Consider the following 27,195-nt stretch of genomic DNA (forward strand, 5'->3'; position numbering starts at 1 on the left):
CTACTTGTGCGGTAGATCAGTGAATGGATCCTGTCTGCAGAGGCAGCCCTGGGGAGTATTTTCCTTAGTAGTTTGTAACAATCTAGAGAGTCTTAATAAAACCAAGTCCTGCAAAAGATACTTGTGGGGGTGGGGTGCAGGTGAGTGCTGATGGAGGTATAAAAAATTGAATGCTCTGCAAAGCCATATATCATATTAAAAAAATAGCTAGGTGAGAACTGTATTTGAGAGTAAATAATTTTGCAAATGAAAAATAATGACAGTATGGTTTAATTTATAAGTTTACTAGAGTTTTTATTTACTCAACATTAAAAGAAAAATAAATGTCATAGCCAAGTGGCCCAGAATAGCACATTTTGTGCATTTCTTCAGCCCCTTGGCAGGATCAGGCAGGTGTGTTCACTCCGCACTGATTTTCGTGTGGACCTCCCGGCTCTTTGCCCGCAGCTTGTTGACCTGGGACTCGGCAATGTCAGCGCGTTCCTCGGCCTCCTCCAGCTCGTGCTGGAGCTTGCGGAATTTAGCAAGATTAGCGTTGGATTGTTCCTCCTGAGAAGAAAGAGAAACTTGTGAGAATGAGACTTTGTGGTTCTCATTGCACTTGTCAGCAAACCAGATTATCTACTCAACCCAGATATTTCCTTCTTATGGTCTGTTTGCCACGTCTGACTTAAAATCTGGGCAGAACTTGTAACTTCAATTACATTTTTCTTTTCACCCTAAAGAATGAAAGAAATACGTTTGAAGTGGAAGGGACAACCTTGGTACGGCAAACCCAGGTGTATGTGAAGTCTGTGATGCATGAGTTGGGTAGAAGGGAGGAGGAGAGCCATGTACCCTGATGGTGTAGTAAGTAAATGCAAGGTCAAATTTTAACTTTGGGACAACCTCACTTAACAAATTTGGCCATTTATTTTGACTCTGGTATACAGAGAAAGGGAAAAAGTGGGTCTGGGAAGAAGCATGCATCTATTGGTTTTACTTATTACCATTTGAGCCTCTTCCTTCCTTCCTCCCCCTCCTAACTTCCTGCCCGCTTCCTACCTACTGCACTGTGTCTAGAAGAATGGGGAACAACCAGGAAAAGTGAAGCTGGAGGGTCTTCCCGCTTGTCTTTATTTGTCACGGTGCAGTGGAGAGATGGGCCCTGATGATAGTGGTAGTGCATGAACAAGTCGGTTGGGGTACAAGATTTACGTTCGGCTCTTGAGAACACTTAGTTTTGTGCATTTCTAGAGGAAGAGGAGTATTTATCATGGAACAGAGTTGTGTTGGTATATTTTTTGCAGCTATCAAGTAAGGTGGGTTATTTGGAACTTTCTTCCCCCTCCCCCAACCCTTACAAATTGCTTAATGATAAAAACCTCTTCTTTTGAAGTCTTATTCATTTTCTACCTCAGAATAAGTTTTCTTCTTCCCTCAAGGGCTTAAGGATACTCACAGCCTCCTCAGCTTGTCTCTTGTACGATTTCACCTTTGCCTGTAGTTTATCTACCAGGTCCTGCAGCCTGAGAACATTCTTGCGGTCTTCTTCGGTCTGGGAGTTTGAAAAAACAATCTGCATTCAGCACAGTGAAATGAGCCTACTACAGGTGGTAAAGTAAATCACTTTGGTATGATGGCAGGTGGGCCTGGGGTAAACTTGGTCCATGCTGAGGCTTCCATACTGTTAACAGTAGCCTTTCTTGTTAAGTGTCCACTCTGTGCAGGCACTGTATTAGGGAATTAGACACATGTTCTTTAATCTTTACCTCCCTACTCTGGAGAGTAGATGCTGTTACTCTGTTTTATAGGTAATGAAACTAAAGTTTAGAATGTTAAGTAACCTACCCAAGTTCAAAAATTAAGTGAGGCCAAGTTAGGATGAATACCCAGTTTATCTGGCTTTAAAACCTGTGTTCTTTTCTCTTGTATGCCATTTTCTAAAGGCCTCCATGATTTTCCCGGCTTAGGAAAGGGTCTGTGATAAGCAGTTGTAGCATTTACCCCTTAATTTATATATCAGGTTAATGTGTATCTATTTGTGAATACCACTTTAGTAGTTGCCAGTTGTCAGTTTTCCTTTGAGCAGGAAGTCTGGATATTCTAGAAAGTTATTCCCCTTACCTGGTAGGTAAGTTCCTTTACTCTTCTCTCATGTTTCCGCAAACCTTTAACAGCCTCTGCGTTACGTTTCTGCTCATTTTCAACCTCTCCTTCAAGTTCACGTACCTACAACCAAGAAATATTTGAATACAGCCAATCTTGAAGGATATTGATTAGCTCAGGACCTGCTGAAGATACTGGGTGGATGTCCTCAGGGTGAGGACAAAGATGGGTATCACTATGTAGGGAGAAAGGGTAGATGGAGTGCCCTTTCCCCTTCTCATATTCAGAGAGAGTGAGAGACCCACCCTGGCCTCCAGTTTCTGGATCTGCTTCTTCCCGCCCTTCAGGGCCAGCTGCTCAGCCTCGTCCAGACGGTGCTGAAGGTCCTTCACCGTCTGCTCCAGGTTCTTCTTCATCCGCTCCAGGTGGGCGCTGGTGTCCTGCTCCTTCTTCAGCTCCTCGGCCATCATGGCCGCCTGTTAGCAGTGAAACAAAACCGGTTGAGAGCTGGGCTGGCGCATCAGCGTTCAAGTTTGAGCACCACCGTGTTGCCCTCTGCTCACATCAGTGATGGCCTTCTTGGCCTTCTCTTCTGCGTTGCGGGCTTCCTGGACAATGTCTTCCATCTCTCCCTGGATCTGGGAGATGTCTGTCTCCAGCTTCTTCTTGGTGTTGATCAGGCTGGTGTTCTGTTAAAAATAGTCAATGGAAGTTTACAAGACTTGCTGTCTGCCATCATGGGATTTTACATATGTTTTCCTTGTTGGCTTGTGCAGGGGACCTGATGGCAACAGTTTACTAAACTTTAAATATTTGTTCAGTGGAAAGTATTAATCATTTGAAAGGTTGGAACGCTCCCCTCCCCCACCACTGTCCCAGTAGCTTTCTAATTTATGCATAAGGGCTTTTGAGATTTAGGAATTCCTATAATTATCTTTTAATTATATTTCAAACAGACATTACTAGTATTCTATCCTTAAAAGGTTGGAAATATTAGAAAATAATAGATTCTTTTTGTGAGTGCCTGGCATTGGGAGCTTTTCAGTTAGGATCTCTGTTAACTTTCATGGTTTGCTCCCTGGGGGAATACTCAATTAGTTTTATGAAAACATTTTATTAAAATTTTAACCTAGTGGTTCTTGGAGGGAATCAGTACTGCCTCAGCAGGCATATGGGAACATTTGGGGGTAGATAATTTTGCTTGAGCACCATCGTGTTGCCCTCTGCTCACATCAGTGATGGCCTTCTTGGCCTGCTTGTCAATTTTGACAATTTTGCTTGTCAAAATCACTACAAGGTGCTACTGCATTTGATGTCCAGGCAAGTCAGCAATGTCTTGCAAGACACAAGGCCAGTAAACACAATAATGTTAAGTGCAGAAGTACTCCTGATGAGAAACACTACATAGAACATTTTTGGATTTGGGAGTTAGCAGATATCTTTATTCAAGTTTATTCTGCGTCACGGTTTTCAAAATAGTCTAAAGAGTCAATTTTGCTTTTATAAAAACTCTCTCCTTTTTTTGGTAGAAAACCTAAAAAAAGAAGATAGGAACACACACCAAAAAGTCACCTACAGTCCCTTCATTCCAAGATAACTTGCAGTTAACATTTTAGAGCACATCCTGCATCCTTTTTTTTTTTTTTTTTAGTATACATATACACATATTTACAGGAATGGAGTGTTTCCATACTTTAATTCTTATCCATCACCTAACAATACACCAGCATCTGTTTGCTGTGCAGGCCTTACCTGGGTGTGGAGGAGCTGGACGCGCTCACTGGCGTCCAGGAGCTCCTGTTCTGCGATTTTCCTGCTCCTCTCCGTCTGCTCCAGGGTCGCCCGCAGCTCCTCGATCTCAGCCTGCAGCAGGTTGGCCCTGCGCTCCACCATGGCCAGCTGCTCCTTCAGGTCCTCCTGGCCCCGGAGCGCGTCGTCCAGGTGCAGCTGGGTGTCCTGTTAAGTAGAACAAAACAAAACAAAACAAAACAAAAACAAAAACAAAAACAAAACCTTAGACACTCTGAAGAGGACGTGAACATTCCAGGAGATGAATTGGAAGAACTTACTGGTGCCAGGAGCAGGAGATGACAGTTCTGTCATTTGAGTGTGCAAATGGTGATGTCACCGGCTTAGGTGAGAGAGAATTATCAGGAGACAGATTCTCATTCTATTTATGCCATTGACTGGTTATTTTTTCATGTGCGAGTAACTAATGTCTATCATTTACAGAGCATTTTCCATATGTTCTACCCAGTACTTGACATCTGTTATCTCATTTGATTCTCAGAGGAACTCTATGAGGTATGAGTATTTTCATTCTTATATTGTAGAAGAAGCAGCAGACGTTCTGAGAGGTTAAATAATTTGCCTAAAGTCAGGCAGCCAGTAAGTAACAAAGAGCTTCAACCTTAGGCTTATTGGTACCAAAGTCTTGCATTTTCTCTCATATCAAAGCTTATCTCTGGGCTTCTGTTTGTTCTTTTACATAATGTTCCTGTAAAAATATATTCTCTGTATATGTACATATAATATTTAATTTATATTTGGTTTTACCAGCATACTGTGAGCTACATAAATTGTTAAAAGAAAAAACTGGATTGTTTAGCACAAAGATGTTTTGCCGAATGGAAGACAGATAATTTCCCTGACTTAGCTGTTAATGTGGACCCATTTACCTTCAAGATGGCCTGGGTGTTCCTGTAGTTCCTCAGGGCCTCTGCAGCCTGGCGGTTGGCGTGGTTCAGCTGGATTTCCATTTCATTGAGGTCTCCCTCCATCTTCTTCTTGACTCTCAGAGCATCGTTCCTGCTCCTGATCTCAGCATCCAAGGTGCTCTGCATCGACTCCACGACTCTGATGTGGTTTCTCTTTAGTTGATCGATTTCCTCATCCTTTTCAGTGATTTTCCTGTCGACTTCAGACTTGACTTGGTTCAACTCCAACTGGATGCGTAGGATCTTTCCCTCTTCGTGTTCAAGAGATGCCTTAACAAAACAGTGATCAATTAATAATGGAAAGTAACTTGAATATTTGGAGTATATTTCCTTGTGAGCCAAACTCTTATTAATGTCAGTTGTCTGAGTTTACAAAGTATAATACAGCAGTTCCAGGAGCCTGCTAAGTACATCATTTTTTTTGGTTTATTCAGTCATAGATTATATAGGGTAGCTCTGTAATAAAGGTGCTTTGTAAAGTGTAAAGCGGTATATAAATATTATTCATAGGAGTAATAACAAAACCTATATGATTAAACTCATGTAATAAACATAAACTCTCCATGTGTTATCTTATTCAGAGAGAGAAAGAGAGAGCATGTGGGGGAGAAGGGCTGAGGGAGAGAGAGAAAATCTTAAGCAGGCTCCATGATCAGCATGGAGCTTGACATAGGATTTGATCCCACGACTCTGGGATCATGACCTGAGCCAAAATCCAGACTCGGATGCTCAGCTGACAGAGCCACCCAGGCGCCTCTCAGTCATAAACATTAAACATTAAAATGTTTATGTGTGCTATATGAATTCTTGTTGTAGAAATTCTCAGTCTTAAAACATACGTTTTTCTGATTGAAAAGTATATGTTCACTGCAGAAAATGGGGCAATATATAAAACAAAGAAAAACCTCCTATTGTGCCCCCCACCCAGACATAACCATCTTATTGTGGTACGTTTTTTCTAGTCTTTTTTCCTACTTCTATATATTTCTGCATGATGACATTATAGTGTGTATTCAGATGTGTGTTGCTCTAAAAATTGTCTACCATAAATATTTCCCCATGTTAATTATGTTTAGGGTTGCATAGAATTACATCATATGGATGTTCCTTGATTGCTTCATCTTTGTTCTTGGATTGCACATTTTTGTGTTTTTAAGATAATTTTCTTGAGATAGAGTCTCAGATACAGAATTGATGGGTCATAGTATTACATTTAAAAAAAAAATTTAACGTTTATTCATTTTTGAGAGACAGAGACAGAGCATGAACGGGGAAGGGGCAGAGAGAGAGGGAGACACAGAATCTGAAGCAGGCTCCAGGCTCTGAGCTGTCAGCACAGAGCCCGACGCGGGGCTCGGACTCACAAACCGCAAGGTCATGACCTAAGCCAAAGTCGGACGCTCAACCAGCTGAGCCACCTAGGCGCCCCCATAGTATTACATTTTTAAGCTTTTGCTAACTATCGCCAAATTGTCCTTCATAAAGATTGTGTGCATGATAATGGATCCACTGCCTGCTTTGGGTGTTTTCACCCATGTCTTTGATCCCCGCTCCCCAACACATCATAATATGTACCTCTGCTTCCTCTAAGGCAGCCTGAATATCGCATTTCTCTTGTTCCACTTGCTTCTTTATCTTCTCCAGTTCATGGATTTGCTTCCCTCCCTCAGCAATCTGCTCCGTGAGGTCAGAAATCTCCTCTGTGGGTGAACAGACCAGGGAGAGGTGGTCACACTGGTGTGGCATGGAAGGGTCTTACCACGGCTGTTGGAAGTACAGAAGTTCAAGAGCACTCACGCTGCAAGTTCTTGTTCTCTCGCCTCAGGGTTTCAAGGTGATCCAGGGATTCCTCGTAGGCATTCTTGATCTTGAACAGCTCAGTGCCGAGAGAGCGGGACTCCTTCTGGGAGGCCTCAAGTTCAGCCTGAGTCTCCTCATACTTCTGTTTCCACTCTGCCAGGACCTGAAAAGCAGCAAATCGTCAGCCTTTGCAAGAAGACAGGGAGGCCAAGTAAAACTCTGATGAAGTTTCAGCAGTCTGGGCCACCTTGTCGAAGTTCCTCTGCTTCTTGTCCAGGGCCGCGCAGGCCGCGTTTGTTCTCTCCACGTCGAGCATGAGGTCTTCCACTTCGTTCTGGAGCCGCTGCTTCGTCTTCTCCAGGGAGGCACATTTGGCGTTCACCGCTTCTACGTGCTCCTCGGCGTCCTGCAGACGTTGGGCCAGCTTCTTCCTGAAAAGTTAGCCAAGCAATTAAGGAGAGTGGTCAAGAATAGGAGCAGGTGATCACCTCCTTGGTCCCCTTCTCAGCCCTGCTTCTATAATGGTGCATTACGTATGGTCATCCGAACTATGGCAGCCAGAACTGCTTTCTAGATTGTTGCTGTATGAAAAGGTCCAAAATGGTGAACAACGGAATTCAGTTCTTAGAGGCTGCTGTTAGCACTCTATTATATGGATCTTACTGTGTAAGTGATTCAGGACTTTAAGGACTTCTGATCGAGTATGGTTGCAGAAAATGATTATCCAGGACAATTTTGTTGATTGATTTATATATCTCATCTCTTTCCAAAAAGGATTTCAGGCTAACTAGGTGTTTTACCGGGCAGAAATGTACTGAGCATATTCATTTGCTTTCTCAGCCTTTCCGTTTCATTTTATGTACTTTATCCCCAGAGAAAAATAGCTAGTTTCTTCTAATACATATTTGGAATTCTCACCAGAGAAAGAAATTGGTGGATAAATCAGAATAATTCATGCTGTTTAAGCAAAGGCAGGTTTAATTTTTCCTTCTGAATTGCCTACATTCTTGCTTCATTCCCTATAGTGTTGCCAGCTCTACATACTTAAGGTACAGAAAAGCCTTTAGCTCTGAAGTCCAAGAAGATCTATTTGAAGGTCCCCTTTGGTCTGTACACAGACTAAAGCTTTATTTTAGACTAACTGTGGACATTATGTACAATTTGGTGGCCTCCAGCTATGTCTTCTTATTACAATACTTAAGAAGGTGGGCTCTGGAATCAGAATATCTGGTTCTAATCCTAGCTGTACCATTTATTAATTGTGTGCTCTTGGGTTAGTTGGTTCACCTCTCGTAGCCTCAGTTTCCTTGTCTGTAAAATAGGGATAAAACATGATGTTGTCATGGATACTAAATGAGCTGACATATGTATAGTACTTGACATATAGTGTGCAGTCAGTAAATTTCACATCTGCTGTTACCCTTATGTTATCATCATCAACATCATCATAGTGTTGCTGGGAGTTGTTGAGTTGTGCAGCTAGGAAACCATGTCGTTTTCTTCCCCCAGCGTTCACAGCACATACTTGGCCTCCTCCAGCTCCTCTGTGCGCTGGATGGCGTCCGTCTCGTATTTGGTCCTCCACTGGGCCACCTCACTGTTGGCCTTGGACAGCGCCCTCTGCAGCTCGGCCTTGCCCTCCTGCTCCTCCTCGTACTGTTCCCGCAGCAGGTCACAGTCGTGGCGGGAGGACTGCAGGGCGTGGGCCAGCGCGTTCTTGGCCTGTGGAAGTACCATTTCAGTGACTTAAAATCGTTTATTCAGTGCTACATAGTTCACATACCCAGAGGAGAACCTAACTGGACGTGTTTAGATTTGCTTAGCCGAGAAGACCTTTGGTAAAACTCACTTTTGTTTCTTCCTCCAGCTGATGTTTCAGCTCCTCAATCTGTTGTGTAGATGCTTGTTTGTTCCTTGAAAGCTGAGAGACCAAAGCCTCTTTCTCATCTAATTGTCGGGAATATTCACCTAAGAACAAGAGAAGTAGATGAATTTGTTAATGGCATAAAAATAAGCTCAAGCTTTCTTGTGTATCTGTATATATTTATATATGTGTATCAAGTATATACTTTATCTGCTTCTAACTATGAGTATAGCACTGGTTAGAACTGGAGTTAAGCAGCAGAAATGCCACGGGAGTGTAACAAACTACTCTGCTCATTCTTCCTTTGTATTCTTTCTGACCTGCTCAGCAGATTCCAACAGTTCGTTTATTCCCCTCTAAAATGGGAGAGAGTAATGCTGTTTATTCAGAACCCCTGGAATCACTTAAAAATTTTTTTTTAAATGTTTATTTATTTTGAGAGAGAGTGCTAGCAGGGGAGGGCCAGAGAGAGAGAGAGGGAGAGAAAGAATCCCAAGCAAGCTCTACAGCTGCCAGCGTAGAGCCTGACACGGCGCTGGAACTCATGAACCAGGAGATCATGACCTGAGTCGAAATCAAGTGTCGGACGCTTAACTGACTGAGCCACCCAGGCACCCCACCTCTGGGATCACTTTTATTTAGTATGTAGTTTCAGGGCTCAGGAAAAGTCCCCCACCTGCTTCTGTCTGCAGACGCGCTCTCTGAGCCGTCAGGTCATTGATCAGCCGCTGCTGCTCCTCTTCCTTGGTCTTAAGTTCACTCACCTGGTCTTCTAGAGTGCGGCACATCTTTTCCAGGTTCCCCTATAGGACATGTGTCAGTGAAAGGTGAGACACTGAATGCAGTAAAAAAAAAAAAAAAAAAAAAAAAAAAAAAAAAAGATTCTTCAAACAAAGGTTTTTTTTAATGTTTATTATATTGAGAGAGAGAGGCAGAGTGTGGACAGGGGAAGGCCATAGTTAGAGGGAGACACAGACTCCAAAGCAGGATCCAGGCTCTGAGCGGTCAGCACAGGGGACGTAGGGCTTGAACTCATGAACTGTGAGATCTTGACCTGAGCCAAAGTCAGATGCTTAACCGACTGAGCCACCCAGGTGCCCCTAAAACTTGATTCTTAAAATATTTTTAGAGTGAATAAATTCAAGTCAAGTGTGAGTAGGAAGTTATGGCACCAACTTTATGGGACAGGCTAGGATTCAAATATGATGAGTGTGGAAATGTCCTTGAAGTGGTCATCGTTGGAGCCTGTTCATTTATCCCACTGATACTGATGTTTGCTTAACGTGGATTTTGCAGTAGTCTTAAGGGGTCATAACTAAGTACTGACAAAAATGAAGTAGAAGGGAATATATTAGAATATTAGGAAATATTAGTGTTGTAAGCTGCTGGCAAACAATGTTTAATGACAGAACAATGAGTGTTGTTACAGGTTATTAATTACCATCATTTGTAGATGGTATTTGGTACCTTGGCCTTGGAGACGGTCTCCATGTTACTGGCCAGGTCGTCGATCTCCATCTTCAACTCGCTCTTCTCCTTCTCCAGCTTCTGCTTGACCCTCTGTAGGTTGTCTATCTGCTCTCCCAGCTCGGCCACGCTGTCCGCGTGCTTCTTCCTCAGGGTGGCCGCCGTGGCTTCGTGCTGCAGGGTGGCCTCCTCCAGGTCCCTGCGCATCTTCTGGAACTCGGCCTCCCGCTTCTTGTTCATCTCGATCTGGGCGGAAGTGGCCCCGCCGGCTTCTTCCAGCCGCTCGCTGATCTCCTCCAGTTCGCGGGAGAGGTCGGAGCGCTGCTTCTCTGCTTTGGCCCGGGAGGCCCGCTCTGCCTCGATTTCCTCCTCCAGCTCCTCGATGCGGGCCTGGGGTGACACACATACATTAACATAAACTCATCTCAATCTCAGGGGTTTTGGGGGTACAGAAACAAATGGAGGCTAGATGATTCACCTGCAGCTCTTTGATTTTCTTTTGTAGTTGAATTTCTACTGCCTGCTCATCTTCAATTTTACTTAGCAAATTGCTGATTTCAAATTCTTTCCTTCAGACAAAAGAATGAGACATATTAGTACTCCTAGGAATTGAAAGATGATACCACACAGGATGTTTTTCTGGAGTTCCTACTTTTTGAGTCTCTCATCAAGTTGCTGTTTCTCATTTTCTACATCCATTGTGGATTCTTGGGCTAATTTTAGGTCTCCCTCCAGTTTCCTCTTTGCTCTTTCTAGATCCATGCGGAGTTTCTTTTCTTGCTCTAATGACCCTTCAAGCTAATGAGAAAGGAAAGTATATTAAACATTGAAAGTGTATTTAAAAATATCCTTCACATGGATATCAGAACCACACTTACGTCATCTACTTGCTGCTCAAGCTTGGTTTTAGCTTTGCTCAGCGTGTTGACCTTGTCCTCTTCTGCCTGTAGGTCATCCAGGGTCTGCTGGTGGGCCTCCTGGAGGGCCTTCTTCTCCTTGGTCAGCTTAGCGATGGTTTCGTCCAGGCCTGCCATCTCTTCCGTGAGGTTTTTCACCTTGAAAAATTAAAGAAGAAATGGTATCTGCTCTAAAGCAGGTTTACTAGGCTGGCAGAACCTCGATATGGTAGAACAGAGTGTGATTCGTACCTTGTTCTCTGTGGCATGCTTCTCCTTTTCAACCTTGGCCAGGGTCAGCTCAAGATCATCGATGTCTTTCTTCAGCTCTGAACACTCGTCCTCCAGTTTCCTCTTCTTGGCCGTCAGCTCGGCGTTGATCTCCTCCTCATCCTCAGCTCTCTCAGTCACCTCCTTGATCTTGGCCTCCAGCTGGATTTTGTTCTTAATGAGTTGCTCACACCTTTCCTCTGCATCAGCCAAGGCATCAGCTTCCTGTAGAGGGATTCATTAAGATATTTAGAGAACTTGTTACTGATTTTGAACTTGTTCTTTGCACAAAGTAGTAGTGTTTGTTGAATTCTGGTGACTCTTTCAGTATGAATGTAAATTAAACTTAATTGAACATTATTACATGGCTTAGAGAAATGCAGCTAATTAAAAGTGAGACTATAGATTTAGAAGCAAATTAACCTGAAAAATGATTGTATTGAAGCAATTGACTACACAGTAGTGTCTAGAAGAGTGATAGGCCGATGGAAGCCTGAGCTCTTATCTCAGTATTGCCTCCGTATGGATGAACTCAGGCAAATTGCTTTATTTCTATTGTTCTCACTTTTCTCATAGGGAGTTGAGGGAGTGGGAATAAATGATCAATCACTAGGAACACTTTAGCTATAATATTCAAAGAGTGTGACTTAGATTGGTTAAATTTGGTTTTGATCATTCTCTGCTCACCTCAAACAGCTAGTTGCTGGACTGGATTTAGAAAGGAAAAGAAAAAGAACTTAAACAGTTTTATGCCTATGAATACCTTTCCATGCACCATTTGTCACACACTCCCAACCTTCCTGATAGTCCCTAACAGTGCTGTAATTGTCCACAATTTTCATTTCCATTGAATGGAACACCTATTAGTCTCAATGTGAATTTTAGAATATACAAGAACATGCAATTTTGAGGCACTATATAGCTCCACACATTTTTTTTATGAGTGACTAAGGGTCTCCAATAAAAATCAGCTCAGCCTTATTAGATTACTCTAGCCCGGGGAATTTCTTTAACTTCTTACTCAGTGCTGGTTTTGTTCATACCTTACGTTTTTTAGTTTAAACACTTAAGTGGATGATAATGGGGACTTCCCAGCGTTCCTTTGCTGTTATTTTTAATAGTGATGCACTCAATAAATATTTATTCACTGATGATAATAACTGCGAAGAGAGGTTAAGATGGAGAGGCTTTTGATCTTGTGCTTTTGGGAAAAGGTAACCTTCATGTAAGTGAAGTTATCAGAAAGAAAAGCTGAAAATAGCTTAACGATTTTAGGTTTCTTCGTGACATTGGTGGGCTTTAGGTCCAGGGAAATGGGAAGTTACATTTGGTCAGAGCCCAGAACTGTCCCCCACCCTGATTACAACTCTTTCCTGAGATAATAAACGGAAGTCTAAAGACTCGGGGTCTCTATCGAAGGAAGAATCGCAGAGGGTACTTGGCTCTACTTTAGACTACGGTTACTCAGTTCAGGTAACTGCAAACAGGTTTATTGAACTAAATCTCAGTAGGGATGGAGAGAAATAAGATTAACGATTTTTCTTTCATTTCAATACAATCTCCTACACTGCGTTCGGAAAATAGGATGATCCTTGTGAGGCTGGGATGAAGCCTGCAGGGCAAGTGGGTAAAATATTGACTGAGTTTTCGCTTTAAACTGCTTCCTTTGTGGCTGTTAAAATTGTGATGTTATTGAATACGTGCTTTAGTCTTCCCTTTTCCATTTGTAATTTGGAAGTCATTGTGCTGTGTCTTCCTCACAGGACTATTGAAAGGTAGTGAAATGCTAAAAACAGTAACTTGAGATTTTCTCTTTCAAGATGAGGTTATTTGTGGGGCGCCTGGGTGGCTCAGTAGGTTAAGCGTCTGACTTCAGCTCAGGTCATGATCTCATGGCTCGTGGGCTCTGTGCTGACAGCTCAGATTCTGGGGCCTGCTTCAGATTCTCTGTCTCCCTTTCTCTGTCCCTCGCCTTCTCACACTCTGTCTCTGTCTCTCTCTCTCAAAAATAAATAAAAACATTAAAAAAAAAAAGATGAAGCTATTTGTAAATCCAAAGTATCTATGCCTTCCAGAAACGCTTCCATAACGTGGTGTATCCCAAATACACAGTACTCACGGATTGAACCTGAAGCTGCAGGTCATTTTTCTCTTTCAAGAGAGTGACCATCTTTTCCTCCAGTTCCTTCCTCTTCGCCTCTGACTTGGCGAGTTCATCTTTGGTTTTCTGAAACTCCTCCTTCATGGTGGCCATCTCCTTCTCGGTCTCTGCACTCTTGAGAAGGGGCTTGATCTTGAAGAAGAGTTTCATCCAGGGCCAGTGCTTGACGTTCATGAAGGCGCGGACGTTGTACTGGATGCAGAAGAGGGCTTCTCTGAAATGACGTGAAAATATCAGTGTAGATTGATCCGTCAGAGGCAGCGTCACTGTTGTTATTTTGTATTTTCCACACAAATTCCCCTTGTAATGATCCCGTATGTAGAGATGATTTATACGCAGGCTTTATATATACACACAAACACTCCTGCTGGTTCCCCGTCTAACCACTTTGCTAATGTGTACTGCTCATACCGAATAATCCTGTGTTCTTTTTAAAAGCAATTTTTTAATGTTTATTTTTGAGAGCGAGAGAGACAGAATGTGATCAGGGGAGGAGTAGAGAGAGAGGGAGACACAGAATCCGAAGCAGGCTGCAGGCTCTGAGCTGTCAGCACAGAGCCCGACGCGGGGCTCGAACTCACAAACTGTGAGATCATGACTTGAGGGAAGTCGGACGCTTAACCAACTGAGCCACCCAGGCACCCCTAATTCTGTGTTTTTAAGACCTGACCACGCTAGCAAAGGAGCTGACCTTAAAGTGGGAATACTTTGCAGGTATGAGCAACACATACCAATTTAAGATCATTTGGATATACAGTCTTAGTGATTTGGGAGTGGGCGTGGCAGTTGTAAGCTGAGTGTGCCGCTTGGCCGCTGGCACACAGATGTGAGCTGTAAGATGGCATAGGGTGCTCTCTGCGTTTCCCCGCTGTGTGAACTTCTGATGTAGCCTGTCTTTCTTGAAGCCTCTCCTCTTATTTTGATTACCACTGAATTATCCACTCATCAACTTTTGTTAGCTTCTTCAGACAATGTACTGATGTTTCTCAAATTCTTTTAAATGCCTCTCATTCTTAGTTGTTTAAATTGTTAATTTCTGTAGGGGATTTAGTATGCATTGAGCACTCAAATTTGTTTTATTTAAATAAAATTTTAAATAGTAATAAAAGATATCCCTTCTGCAGACTGTAGCAATAGACAAAACAAGGTTTGATTACCTTGTAGCAATGTGTAGTCCTCTTTATTATTAAAATGTAAATTCTGTTTCTGTATAGGTGCAAATTACAAGAACCATGATGACTCTGAGAAGGCAAATACCATGCAGAAGCCATAATGTAGACATATGGGAAAGGCTTGGGAACACTTACAGTGCAAATCCAAATAAGCACAGATGAGCAAAATGAACGCAAAATGTGTGTGTGGGGGGTGGTAGGGAGCACAGTAGTGCTGGGTAGAGCAAGCTGGACGAGGTTTATTGGAGAAAGAAGTGCATGTTCTGAATTGGTAAGTAGGTAAATTAGGATGAGGGGAAAAGGCTGGGGCAAACGTGAAGACAGACAAGTGAATTGTGTAGCCTGGCTGGAAAAGGCTGTGTGGCTGGGGATGACGGATGCAGTGGGGAATAGAGACAGCCTCGATGGCCACGCAGGGAAACTTGGATTTGACGTGAAATGGGAGCCACAGACAGAGATACGGCCTGATGAAAATGGTGCTTATTGCCGAGTATTCTGTCAGGTCTATGTGAGGTGGATGGAAAAGGAGAAATTGGAAGGAGTCCCAAATGTGAGGGGTTAAGCAAAGGCTGATGTGTTGTAGGAGTGAGTTCTGAACTGTGTGAGAAGCACGTATCAGCCACAAAATGAAAGTTAATGAAGAAAGAACACTGAGTAATAGTCCCCAGGGGATCTTACAGTTCTGATAATCTGCACAGCTTTTACCTCCTTTGCAACATCTTCTGATATTCTACTCTCATTAGGAATCCCCTGCAGACAGCTTGAGTTCTTGTTATAATCTGGGCCAACTTTTCGTCTCTCATTTCTTCCAGGAGACCCAGAAGGCCAGCTTTGAAGAACACCTGGAGGAAAAGTGAATCCCATGTCATCCCCATAGTACAGAAGATGCAGAAATGGTGAAGGGAATGGGTCAGGTATGCACAGATAACAGCTATACCTTGGTATGCCCAAATTTATATTGGGTGTGATCAATATCAATAGAGGCGAGAAGTTTCTCAGAAGCCTTCTTGCTGTCGATGAACTGTCCTTCTGGAATAGCACTTGCGTTTAAAACTTTGTATCTGTTCAGTGAAACAGAAAAGAATTATTAGGGAGGTGTGATTATATGTGGAAACTGAGACACCAAAAAGAAGCATTAACAAAAATCAGAGAAAAAGTAAAAGTAGAAAATCCACATGTCCTTTTAAGTTCCAACAGTAAAACAATGTGATTTTTCTTTTGCCTAATGCATGCCTCCTTCCTGTTTGTGAGAAATACCACCCCTTTGAACTGTTCTCCTGCCCTGCTACCACGGGACTATATTATTTGACTTCTTAATTTTACAGTATTCACTGAGTAGGGTACATGAGAAACAGAGGACAACAGTTAAGGTGACAGAATGGTCTGCAGCATGCAGTGAAATACAAAGAGACAGGCCTTTGTTTAAAATCCCCATATAAGATTCTGCTGGGGAATCCCTTCCTGCAGATGCGGATGCCTTCCAGCACTCCGTTACACCTCAGCTGGTGCAGGACAAGTTCATGCTCCATGGCCCCTGCAAATAGAAGAGTACTTAGTTTTGGGTAGTCCATTTTCAAACTTGTGCCTGTTTATTATTTCATGCTCTTATATCTTACCAGGAGTTTTGGTTTCATTGGGAATGATACACCGTACAAAATGAGGGTGTGTGCTCCTCAGATTGGTCATCAGTTTATTTAAATTTTCCTAGAAAACCAGACAGAAGGAAGTTCTTGATGAGGAAGTTTTATTTCAGGTTGCTTTTTTTGGTAATTATTTGGACTGAACCTAGACACTCTCTTAACTGTTAGGTATTAGCCTATTAGGCTTCGATTGCTCTGTATTTTAAACATCTCAAGAGCTCTAGCCTGCCAAATAACCACCAGGTCAAAGTGCTGGGAAGAATGCAGCTCTGTAAAGGTATTCATTTATAACATCTAGGGTCTGCCTTATAAACAAGCTGCAAATCCAGTAGCCTTGATGCATAGGAATTGTTCTCAACTGGGAATCAGAAGACAAAAGACTGTGGTCTCGTTCTGCCAGCTAATGAGCTGCTTGACTCTGTAAAATCCCTTTCGACTCTCTGGGCCTTAATCTGAAGAGTTGAGATTACCTCTAAGGCCTTTCCGTCTGTCTCAGTGCTGGTAATTTTCACAGTAGTAGTTTACAGTGGTAACCTAGGTTAGCCATTCCTTCCTCAAGTTTATTATTCCCTGGGACCTGTGACTTCTTGTTTTGTATTGTTTTGTCTTTTTTTTGAAGAGTCTAAAATCCAGAGACTATATAACCTTGTTTAGGTGGATTTCGGGTGCATAGGAAGAATGATCCATGGTCTGAAGCATCTGGAAGGACTTATTCCAGAAGTTGAATAACTGTTTATGACCGATGATGATGTTTTACTCAACTATAGGAAACTCACATGTAAATATTTCTTAGGTATACTCTGAGAAGGCAGAGTGGCTTTTTTTTTCTTTCATGTCTCATTTAACTATTCAGAAATAAAATAATTACTGTGAGCTTCTAATCTTGAAGATACATACAAGGATGAGTTGATGAAGCAAGAGCCTCCATGAGATAATGCAATTTGATAGAAAGAAAAAGGACAGGCTGGTTTTACTGTTTCAGTCATGGATTATATCCTCATTTTAGTTTTAAAAGGAATGAGACTTAGCCATACAGATTCTGACAAAGCAGTCATTAATCCAGACATTTCACACACGTCCCTTTGGAGGCGACAGTTTTTAAGCTACCTAACAAAATCACATTATTTGTAGTAAAATTGTTGTTATTTTAATCTCAAGATATATTTTCTAAGCTAAATCATCCATATATCACTAGGCCTGGCTTTAGATGATTTCCAGCCATTACAAAAAATTAGATCCACCTCAGAGGATGAAGATGTGTTTTGCTGGAGGGATGTCCTAAAGAGTGTATCTCTGGTTCCTTCTCAAACAGGAACTCAGGAGCATCTCAAAGGGCAACATTAGTAGAATAAAGATACGGCTTCCCTAGGGACAGCCTTGAAGTTCAGCTATGCTTCTTTAAAAATCAGCCTGATTATGTAATAAGTAAGCTTCTAAGGATGTTTTGGCATTCCTCAGTACATCAGATGATCATAATGAGGGATAATGGGTAAAGCATCTGACCCTGTAAGAGTGGTTTTGCTTTGGTTCTACCATGATAAGAGAATATTAGAACATTCTATTCCGTTCTAATTTATTTCAAACCTTGTAATTATGATAATTCATAGAAACTTAATAGGATTTTGAGGAGCACCTGGGTGGCTCAGTCGGTTAAGGTCCGACTTCAGCTCAGGTCATGATTTCACAGTTTGTGAGTTCAAGCCCCGCATTGAGCTCTGTGCTGACAGCTCAGAGTCTGGCGCCTGCTTTGGATTCGGATTCTGTGTCTCCCTCTCTCTCTGCCCCTCCTCCACTTGCTCTCCCTCTCTCTCTCTCTTTCTTTCTCTCTTTCAAAAAAAAAAAAAAAAAAAACCATTAAAAAAAAGAAAATAGGATTTTGGGATGGACTTTGTACTTTACCCTGAAGAGGGCTGACACAGTCTGGAAAGAGGAGCCCTTCTTCTTAGCACCTTTCTTTGTACCACTGTCTGAGGTAGAAAGAAAAACCCATCAATTAAAGTAGAATCCTAGAGGCTGGAATGTTGTACGGACATTCTGGGGGAATAGGTTTAATATAGATTGAAGGCACAGAAAGTACCTGCTTCAGCACTAGCATATGTGGAAAAGAGACTGGCCAGAGTCTTCATTGCGGACTTTTGGTACAGCCCAACCACGGTGTCATTCAGGGGGTCCTTGTTCTTGTCCAGCCAGCCGCCAATGTTGTAGTCCACGGTGCCGGCGTAGTGGATCAGCGAGAAGTGGGCCTCGGCCCTGCCCTTGACCACCTTGGGCTTTTGGAAGTTGGCGGACTTGCCCAGGTGCTGGTCGTACAGCTTGTTCTTGAAGGAGGTGTCCGTGGCCTTGGGGAACATGCACTCCTCCTCCAGGATGGAGAAGATGCCCAGTGGCTGGATTCAGAAAGGTGGATATTAGTGTCAACCTGCCTTCTCTCAAAAGATACAGACATGGTGGCTTTATTTCATTAAATTATTAGGACCGCCAATTAAAAAATATGTAAAATAAAATAGGGTCATAGCTCACAAAGAAGTCCTTTTGTTATCACTAGAATGATGTTTCCACCATTCCTTGCCATATTCAATCCAAAGCAACATTTTCAGTTAAAAGAATCGCTGAATTCAGACTCCAAATGTCAGCAGAGCACGTCTGGGCAGTTTGTTAAAATCTTCTGTATCATCACACTTTTTGCCTATTGAGTGAATTAATCTGCTGTCATTGTTTTATTTTGCTACGAAAAGGACTTACTGACTTAGAGTGATGTTTCCTTTAGGTGCAGTAATTGAATAGTATAAATAACCCATACCTTATTTAAGACATTTTCTGTATTTAATCTCCTTAAAGATAGATTATGGAAAAGCATAAGTAATTGGACTTCTTGACTTGTGAACAGATTACCTTTCATACAGGCCTTAGCTGGGTTACATGTGTACTACTTTTTATCTAGAAAAAAGACTTATTTTTGCTGCTGACACCTGGGATCGTAGCAGAGGTAGACTGAGGACTAATGAGGTACTTCTGGTAGTAGAGCACATCACCTCAGTTGAGTTCTCAGAGCTGCTTAAAAACCGGGTTGCGTTGCTGTTAGAACCAAACCGTTCAGAACACAACAAAACTAAACACTGATCCTTCTCATGTAAAAGTTGAAAAGAGGGAGTTCGTTCTAAAGAGGAATTCTGATATCCATCTATTTAGATCACAGTGATACTTTCTAGAATTGCTTCAGACACTTGGGAGGGTTGTTCTTGCAGTCAGCCTTTCTTTACAAGTCATACGAACCTTCTCGATGAGCTCGATGCAGGCAGCCAGGTCCATCCCAAAGTCGATGAACGTCCACTCGATGCCCTCCTTCTTGTACTCCTCCTGCTCCAGCACGAACATGTGGTGGTTGAAGAACTGTTGCAGCTTCTCGTTGGTGAAGTTGATGCACAGCTGCTCCAGACTGTTGAACTAGGGCGTTGCAAACACCAAAGAGCTCAAGTGAGTTTGGGAAACCCGGGGGGAATTCGGCAGAGCAGACACGAAGCGGAGGGGCCTTAACAGGGCCGCTTATTCCAACAACTCACATCAAAGATCTCAAAGCCGGCGATGTCCAGGACCCCGATGAAGTACTGTCTGGGCTGCTTGGTGTCCAGCTGCTGGTTGATGCGGGTGACCATCCACAGGAACATCTTCTCGTAGACGGCCTTGGCCAGGGCGCCCACCGCGTTGTATACCTTCGTGGACAGAGTAATGATTGTTGGCGTTACTAAAGACGTGTTGAGAAGGCTGGGGATGTGTGTGATTCATTGAGGCCGTTCACTTACCTGCTGCACAGTCTGGCCTTTGGTGACGTACTCGTTGCCGACCTTGACCCTGGGGTAGCAGAGGGCTTTGAGCAGGTCAGCAGAGTTCAGACTCTGGAGGTAGGCTGCCTTGTCAGCAACTGCAGAGACACAATTCAAGAAATGTTGTTTAATAGCGGATATCCTCTTTCAGCTAATTTTCTATTTTCATCTAATTAATTTTCTTTACTCTTTATAAAAAAAAAGCTTTAAGTAATTATGTAGAGGGTCAGATGAGGCTTTCTGTACATTAGAGCATGTACTCGCTAATAAATGGTCGGCTATCCTGGACTTTGGTGATTTATTGCAAGTAGCTTTTGAGAAATTCATCAACAGTGAACATATGTCCAGTGTTTATGGTGACACTTTATGTAAGGCAAAAGCCGTTGTCTCTGCCCTTAAGGCAGACACATCAGGTGTAGTTGGAAGGAAAAGATAAATCCATCTTAGTATTTACCGTTAGAGAGGGATAAAAGTGTGAATATTTGGATCCTCATTTCAGTTTTGCTCCTCCCAACTTAAATCCACTTGTTCAGTTTCACTCTCTGAATATGAGGGTATTAAATTTCACCATGTGACCCCTACAGGGTCTCTTTCTAAAATTGTGTCAGTGACTATAATGTAAATGGCATATGTCAGGTGCAGAGTAACTGCTGAAAAGTTTAGGAGGAGGGAGAAAATATGTCAAGCTGAAGTGGTCAGGAAAGGCTTCAGGGGACAAATAACTTCAGCTTCCTTGGTAGGTCCTATATGTTCCACACGTGGAATATATGATTTTTTTCTTTCTCAGTTTTTTTATTTTAATCTTACTGCCTAGACTGTGTATGGGTTTATATATAGACAGCACACACATGCATACAGATGTCTAGGGACGTCCTTCAGCCCCAGCCCCATGTTTGGGCAGATCCCGTATAGCCAGCCACCAGTTTACCCAGATAGTGCTGAAATAGGCTGATAAGCCACCATTGCCAAGGCAGAGCAGAAGCACTGTGCCGTCTCATTCTCTCATGATCTGGCCCCAGGTTGTGATCTCAGATATCTCTTGATAAGTGCCTATAAGGGTTCATTTTCACTTGTTTGGGCTGCTTAGAAATGATGGAGATACAGAGACATGAGGAAGGAATGGGGGCGAGGAAAGCATGCCGTGTGTGTAAATACATATGTGTCCTTCAGAAGTTCAGTTGTGATGAAGTTGTGGGTTTAGAATAGCCCCCCTCCCCCTGCCATATTCTTCAATTCAGGCCCAGAAGGAGATTCATCTGGTACCTTCCGTGCCATCTGGCTCGGCCTGCTCCTCACGCTGCTTTTGCTTGAACTTCATGTTCCCATAATGCATCACGGCCCCTGTGAGCTTGTAGATGGAAACTTTCTCTTCAGGAGTAAAGCCCAGGATGTCAATGGCACTCTGGCAGGAGAAAGGACAGAGGTGAGGGCAGAAGAAACTAACTTATTTTGGAGAATTTATACTGTGTCCTAAGGTAACCACACCTATAGTGGGCTGTTCACACACATAATGCATTTTTTTACAGTGTGTGTGTGTGTGTGTGTGTGTGTGTGTGTGTGTGTGTGTGTATGAATGAATATGAGTGTGAGTGTGTGAGTGACTTACATCTGTGGCCATCAGCTCCTCTTGGTCATCAATGCTGGGGACTGTGATCTCCCCTTGACTGACGAAGGCATAGTCATAAGGGTTGGTGGTGATCAGGAGCATTTCTGGGTACACAGAAGTCAGGGTATACATTTTACACTAGAAGTTGTTAATAAAAATACTAATGTTCATCTGTGAATTTAAGTTATTTCTTACCAATCAGATCTGGCTTCTTATTGGAAGTGATCTGATAAAAAATATGGTAGCTTCTTTCTGCCTTCAGCTGGAAAGTAACTCTAGACTTTTCTAGAAGATCTGGAAATAGAAGTTGATATTTAGAAAAAAAATCGCTGCTGAAATATTAAATGAACCTTGGTGTCTTTACTAAAATTGGGAGCATTATATTTGGCTCCATTGAGATTTCTACCTGATGGTCAATCCTTTTGGTGTTACACATAAGAATTCCAAATACATATGGCAACTGCCCAAGTTTCTCACCATTTAAGAGCAGACACTGAAGCATGTCTGCTCTAGTAAAAGTAAACTTTTAATATGGGAGCCCCATGACTTCTGTATTATAATTGATTTGTAATATTCCCCTCCTTTCTTAGGGAGACTTTGTGGTGAGTGGCTCCTTAGAAACACCTACCAAAGCTCAGATCAAGAGCAAATCACAGAGAAGCTTTGTAAACCTATAGGTAACTCATAGGAACCTGTAAGTAGTCCTAGAAAAAATGTCAGAGTTGCTCTGTGGCAGGAATTTCAGAATGTGCTCTGGAACCATCAGTCTGCATCGAGGTAGATGGGGCATGCGGTGGATTATGTCTAAGTCTGGCCATTAGCTCATGGGCAACACTGGCAGCAGGCTCAGTGCACACCAGGTGTTGCTGAATATGCCTGCGAAGGAAGTCACCTGTCCCTCTGTTTTGATTTTCAGTGGTCCTATTACTCACATGTTTCAATATCTGCAGAAGCCAGCTTCCCTGTAGTACCAAAATGAATTCTAATGAATTTACCCTTGAAAAGAGAAAGATTACTTAGTATTAAAAAGTTGAAGGGCACAGAATGATGCAATCGAAATGATAATTCACACATGCTTTCTCGGGCACCTAAGGGCTGAGAAGAGCCTTCTGTGACCAAGAGACTCACAAAGCGAGAGGAGTTGTCGTTCCTCACGGTCTTGGCATTGCCAAAGGCCTCCAGTAGGGGGTTGGCGCTGATGATTTGATCTTCCAGAGTCCCCTGCAAAGGCAAGCACGGTCCTCACCTCCGGGGCTCCAGACTTCCTGAGAGCCCTGACATCTTGAGTCTGACCCCAGACCCACCTGCATTTTGCCAGCTTCCTCCTTCTTCTTCTCCCCTGTGACTGCAATTGTTGCAAAGTACTGGATGACACGCTTGGTGTTCACGGTCTTCCCCGCCCCGGATTCGCCGCTGCCAACACAGTGACCAGAGATGAGAACAGAACTACTACAACTCACGTTGTCTATATCTAAGACAATCACCACAAACCAGAGGAGGAAAAAGTCACGTACGTGATCAGGATGGACTGGTTCTCACGATCTGTGAAAGAGAAATCAAGACCATCAGTTAAAAAACAAAAACAAGAACAAGAACATTCAATATAAAGATTATTGAATCCATTTAGATCAAACACAGCTTATTCTTTTTAACATGTTGAAGATGTCACCTATGAATGTAGTTTTCTAGTTAGCCCTCAAATAGCTCTTGGCTCTTGGAGTAAAATTTGTGAAAATTTGTGAAAATAAGAGGCAAGCTATCATCTGTTTCCTTTTGTATTTTATTTTATTTTATTTATTTATTTTTTAATGTTTATTTTTGAGAGAGAGAGAGAGCACGTGTACACGTGTGCGTGAGCTGGGGAGGGGCAGAGAGAGACGGAGACACAAAATCCTAAGCCGGATTCATGATGTCAGTGCAGAGCCCAGTGCAGGGCTCGAACTCACAAACCGTGAGATGGTGACCTGAGCCGAAATCAAGAGTCGGACACTTAATCCACTGAGCCACCCAGTTTCCCTTTTTTTGTATTTTATTAATTTAAAAACCTTTGTGATTAGAAATTTCAGATACCAAGTAGAGACAATAATATAAAGAGCCCCCTGGGTTCCCATCATACAGCTTCGACAATTATTGTCACTTAGCCAATTTTATATCCTCTGTACTCCCATTCCATCCTCACTGGATTGTTTTAAAGAAAATCCCAGGTATCATATAATTTTATTGATAAATATTTTAGTACGGATTATAGAATTTTGAAGTCATAAGGGATCTTAGAAATTACTTAGGCCAACTCTTTTATTTAACAGATAAAACAGCTGAGACCCAGAGAGGAATAAATGGCTTTTATAATAACAATTACATAGCTTGTTAAGGTCAAAGATATTCAGGTCTTCTGACTTGCAGTGTATATATTTTTCTACTACCTAGCCTCCTCCCAACTCTTGATAGGACTCATTTGACTGCTGGTAACACTATCGGGAAGGGATCTGGAATTATAAATGTGTTCATTTAGTCTTATGTTCCCTTTAATTTTATGTACATTTCAAAATAATAAAAACAGGAATTGTCACTAGTTATATGCTGATATGTTGGATCTATACCAATTTTCTGATTTGTTAAATATCGAATTTTATACTCATGGATTATAGATTTGAGTGAATTCTCAAAAAACCTATTAGGGAAACAGATAAAATCTGCCCGTTATTTAAATGTGGATGTAGACTTTAGGGATCTTCAGAGTTCTACTCAGAGAAGTAGATACGGATTTTAGAACATACTCAAATTGATTTTTTTCCCAATAGCAGAAAAATTATAAAAGATCATATCACATCTCATGGGAGCACAGATAAGAAAACAAAGTTCGAGGCTGTCTTGGCAATGCTAAAATAACATTAACCAGGTCAAATGCCATGGTTTTGCATGGTTTTATATGCGAGTCACGTTTGGGAGCCATGAGTAATCTTGGATTTGGAGCAGCTCCAAAGCTTGGGGAGTGGAGATCTTGGTGGGGGTGGTGGTGTACATAGCAGGGTCAGTGCAGCTGCTGAGTATTAAAACCTCCAAAATGAGCCAGCCTTTGGATCATTTCTGGAAGGTAGTTAACTTCTGTTGACAACCAAAGAACAGTTTCCTGGCATGAAATCCTTGTAGAATTGCTGGCCAATTTGTTATGGAAGATTCCTATTTTATTCCTTTCTCCTCTCTTGTCTCCTTTAATAGACAGCTTAACAACAAGTGCAGCAAAAACAAACAAACAAATAAAAACCAAAAGAGAATAAAACCCTCTCAGTTTCCAAAATCCTTTGGAACAACAGGAAACTCAGGAATTTCGAATATTTCCAAAGGCAATACATTTGGTGTGTGAAGATAAAAGATTTTAATGCTGTACTTGGGCCTATACTGTGTATCAAAGCTGTTTGTTTATGCTTTGATAAGACAGAAATAACACACTTTGATATGATTTCAAGAATATTGTCAGAGGAAGAGGTATTTTTATTTTCTTCCATTCTAATAGGAAATGCTTCAAAATCATCAGGAAGAAAGTGGTAGCTCTTTCTTTACACGTGTCCTACCCCCAAGGCTGGCAATATTAGCTGTGTCATTTAAAGATAAAGACAAGAATTTGCAAAGCTTTCCAGCTATAGCTGGTAACTACTTTTCTTGATTGCTGTGGATGTGTTTATTTTATTTATTTATTAATTTTTTTTGACATTTATTTTTGAGAGAGAAAGAGACAGAGTACGAGCAGGGGAGGGGCAGAGAGAGAGGGGGAGACACAGAACCAGAAGCAGGCTCCAGGCTCTGAGCTGTCAGCACAGAGCCTGACATGGGGCTTGAACTCACAAACTGTGAGATCATGACCTGAGCCGAAATCAAGAGTCGGACACTTAACCAACTGAGCCACCTAGGCACCCCTGGATGTGCTTATTTTAAAATAATCGATTTGAACTTTTTTTTCAGGAATTAAAAAATATAGTGGACGACATCTTTGCAGAGTTCTGCTAATTGTTTTGGCTAGGCTTCCACTAATAGCTGAGTTAGTGTGGGCAGGTCAGTGAATGAACTCAGCTAGCTTCTCTACTCTATGAAATGGGGGTGGCTGCTGGGAAGAGCGTATGACATTATACTCGAAGTTCCTTGAAAACAGTGAGGCCCGTGTGGCTGCAATGTGTGATAATCAAGTTCCAGTCAGAGTCTGTTTGCTCATTAAAGATTCCGTTTCCACATTTCTGCAAATGGCTGCATCACTCACCCGTCAGCATGAACTGATAGGCGTTGTCGGAGATGGAGAAGATGTGGGGCGGGGCCTCCTGGCGCTTCTTGCCTCGGTAGGCAGCCACCACCTCGGGGTTGTACACTGGCAGCCACTTGTAGGGGTTGACGGTGACGCAGAAGAGGCCCGAGTAGGTCTGAGAAAACCAGAAAATGCAGCATGTGGATCTTATCTTTGCTCGGAAAGGGGGACAGAATAAGGAGATGCCAAAGGGCACTCACGTAGATCATCCAGGCTGCGTAACGCTCTTTGAGGTTGTACAGCACTCCAGGCTCGTGCAGGTGCGTCATCATGGCCATGTCCTCAATCTTGTCATATTTCGGCGGGTTCATAGGGAAGACTTGGTCCTCCCTGACAGTTAGAGTCTGGCAAGGAAAGTGAGAGATGACTTGGTATTGACAGCTTGACGTAGGGTTGGTTTGTCTGTTTGGTTTGCTTGCAAAACTATAATTACAGATACTTTTCATTATATTATTCAGTATTCTTTAAATAAAGGCATGAAATTATATTTGTTTCAGAGTTTGACACAGTAAATCTGTCTCCTCTGATGAGCTAGGGTACCACCTTTTTTTAAAGATTTTTTTTCCCACAATCCCCTGTACCACGTTTATTTATCGGTTTGTATCTTTTTTAAAAAGATCAAGTTTTTTTTTTGTTTTTTTTTTTAATTTTTTTTTTTCAACGTTTATTCATTTTTGGGACAGAGAGAGACAGAGCACGAACGGGGGAGGGGCAGAGAGAGACAGAGCACGAACGGGGGAGGGGCAGAGAGAGAAGGAGACACAGAATCGGAAACAGGCTCCAGGCTCTGAGCCATCAGCCCAGAGCCTGACGCGGGGCTCGAACTCACAGACCGCGAGATCGTGACCTGGCTGAAGTCGGACGCTTAACCGACTGCGCCACCCAGGTGCCCCCCAAGATCAAGTTTTGGGATATAGATTGGGAAGTAGGGTCTGAGGGGATGCGGTGGCGGCTGATTCTAGTGTGTTGAAGTCCTGTGGGTGGATGGGAAGTGGAGGAAAGGAGATAGCTGCTGGGACCTTCCTCTGCAGTCCAAATCGGGTGTCGGGAACGTACTGGAAGGATGTTTGTGTTGGCTATAGGCTTCGAGATTCTAAGCCATTAGAGCTTCACTTTGAGGTGAGGAGGCCCAGAGATACAGCAGGGACTGTTCTCTCCCCGTGTTTATACTCACGGTTCCACCTTCCGTCTTCACCGTTACTTTCCCCCCTTCTTTGCTCTGGATGGTGCTCTTCACATAGGACTCCTTGGGCTCCGCGACAAAGACTGATGTTTTAGCATCGAAGGGCTTGTTCTGGGCCTCAATCCGCTCCTTTTCCGATTTTCGGAGGTAGGGAGCTGCTTCGCCAAAAACCGCCATCTCAGCATCTGAACTCGCGCTCATGGCCGCGGTTTATTT

The 27,195-nt window shown here is 42.6% G+C and overlaps 1 protein-coding gene across 1 annotated transcript; it reads right to left on the reverse strand.

The window, feature by feature from the left end:
* Positions 1-273: 273 nt before the first annotated feature.
* Positions 274-27,195, reverse strand: MYH8 (myosin heavy chain 8). Its single transcript, XM_030295224.1, has 38 exons — positions 26,971-27,195; positions 25,997-26,140; positions 25,755-25,911; positions 23,017-23,044; positions 22,807-22,915; positions 22,631-22,723; positions 22,435-22,498; positions 21,698-21,796; positions 21,503-21,606; positions 21,160-21,298; positions 19,876-19,994; positions 19,636-19,785; positions 19,349-19,519; positions 18,153-18,462; positions 17,975-18,042; positions 16,052-16,139; positions 15,852-15,969; positions 15,373-15,496; positions 15,141-15,277; positions 13,222-13,477; positions 11,085-11,327; positions 10,815-10,991; positions 10,589-10,734; positions 10,415-10,505; positions 9,937-10,326; positions 9,146-9,272; positions 8,455-8,573; positions 8,131-8,327; positions 6,853-7,036; positions 6,603-6,768; positions 6,381-6,505; positions 4,767-5,075; positions 3,841-4,044; positions 2,652-2,777; positions 2,394-2,564; positions 2,107-2,211; positions 1,442-1,537; positions 274-549 (listed from the first exon to the last, which is right to left on the reverse strand). The coding sequence occupies exons 1-38, from the start codon at positions 27,178-27,180 to the stop codon at positions 400-402; spliced, it is 5,814 nt and encodes a 1,937-aa protein (XP_030151084.1). The 5' UTR covers positions 27,181-27,195; the 3' UTR covers positions 274-399.

Source organism: Lynx canadensis, chromosome E1 (genome assembly GCF_007474595.2).
Source record: "Lynx canadensis isolate LIC74 chromosome E1, mLynCan4.pri.v2, whole genome shotgun sequence".
In the NCBI taxonomy this organism is placed as follows: Eukaryota; Metazoa; Chordata; class Mammalia; order Carnivora; family Felidae; genus Lynx; species Lynx canadensis.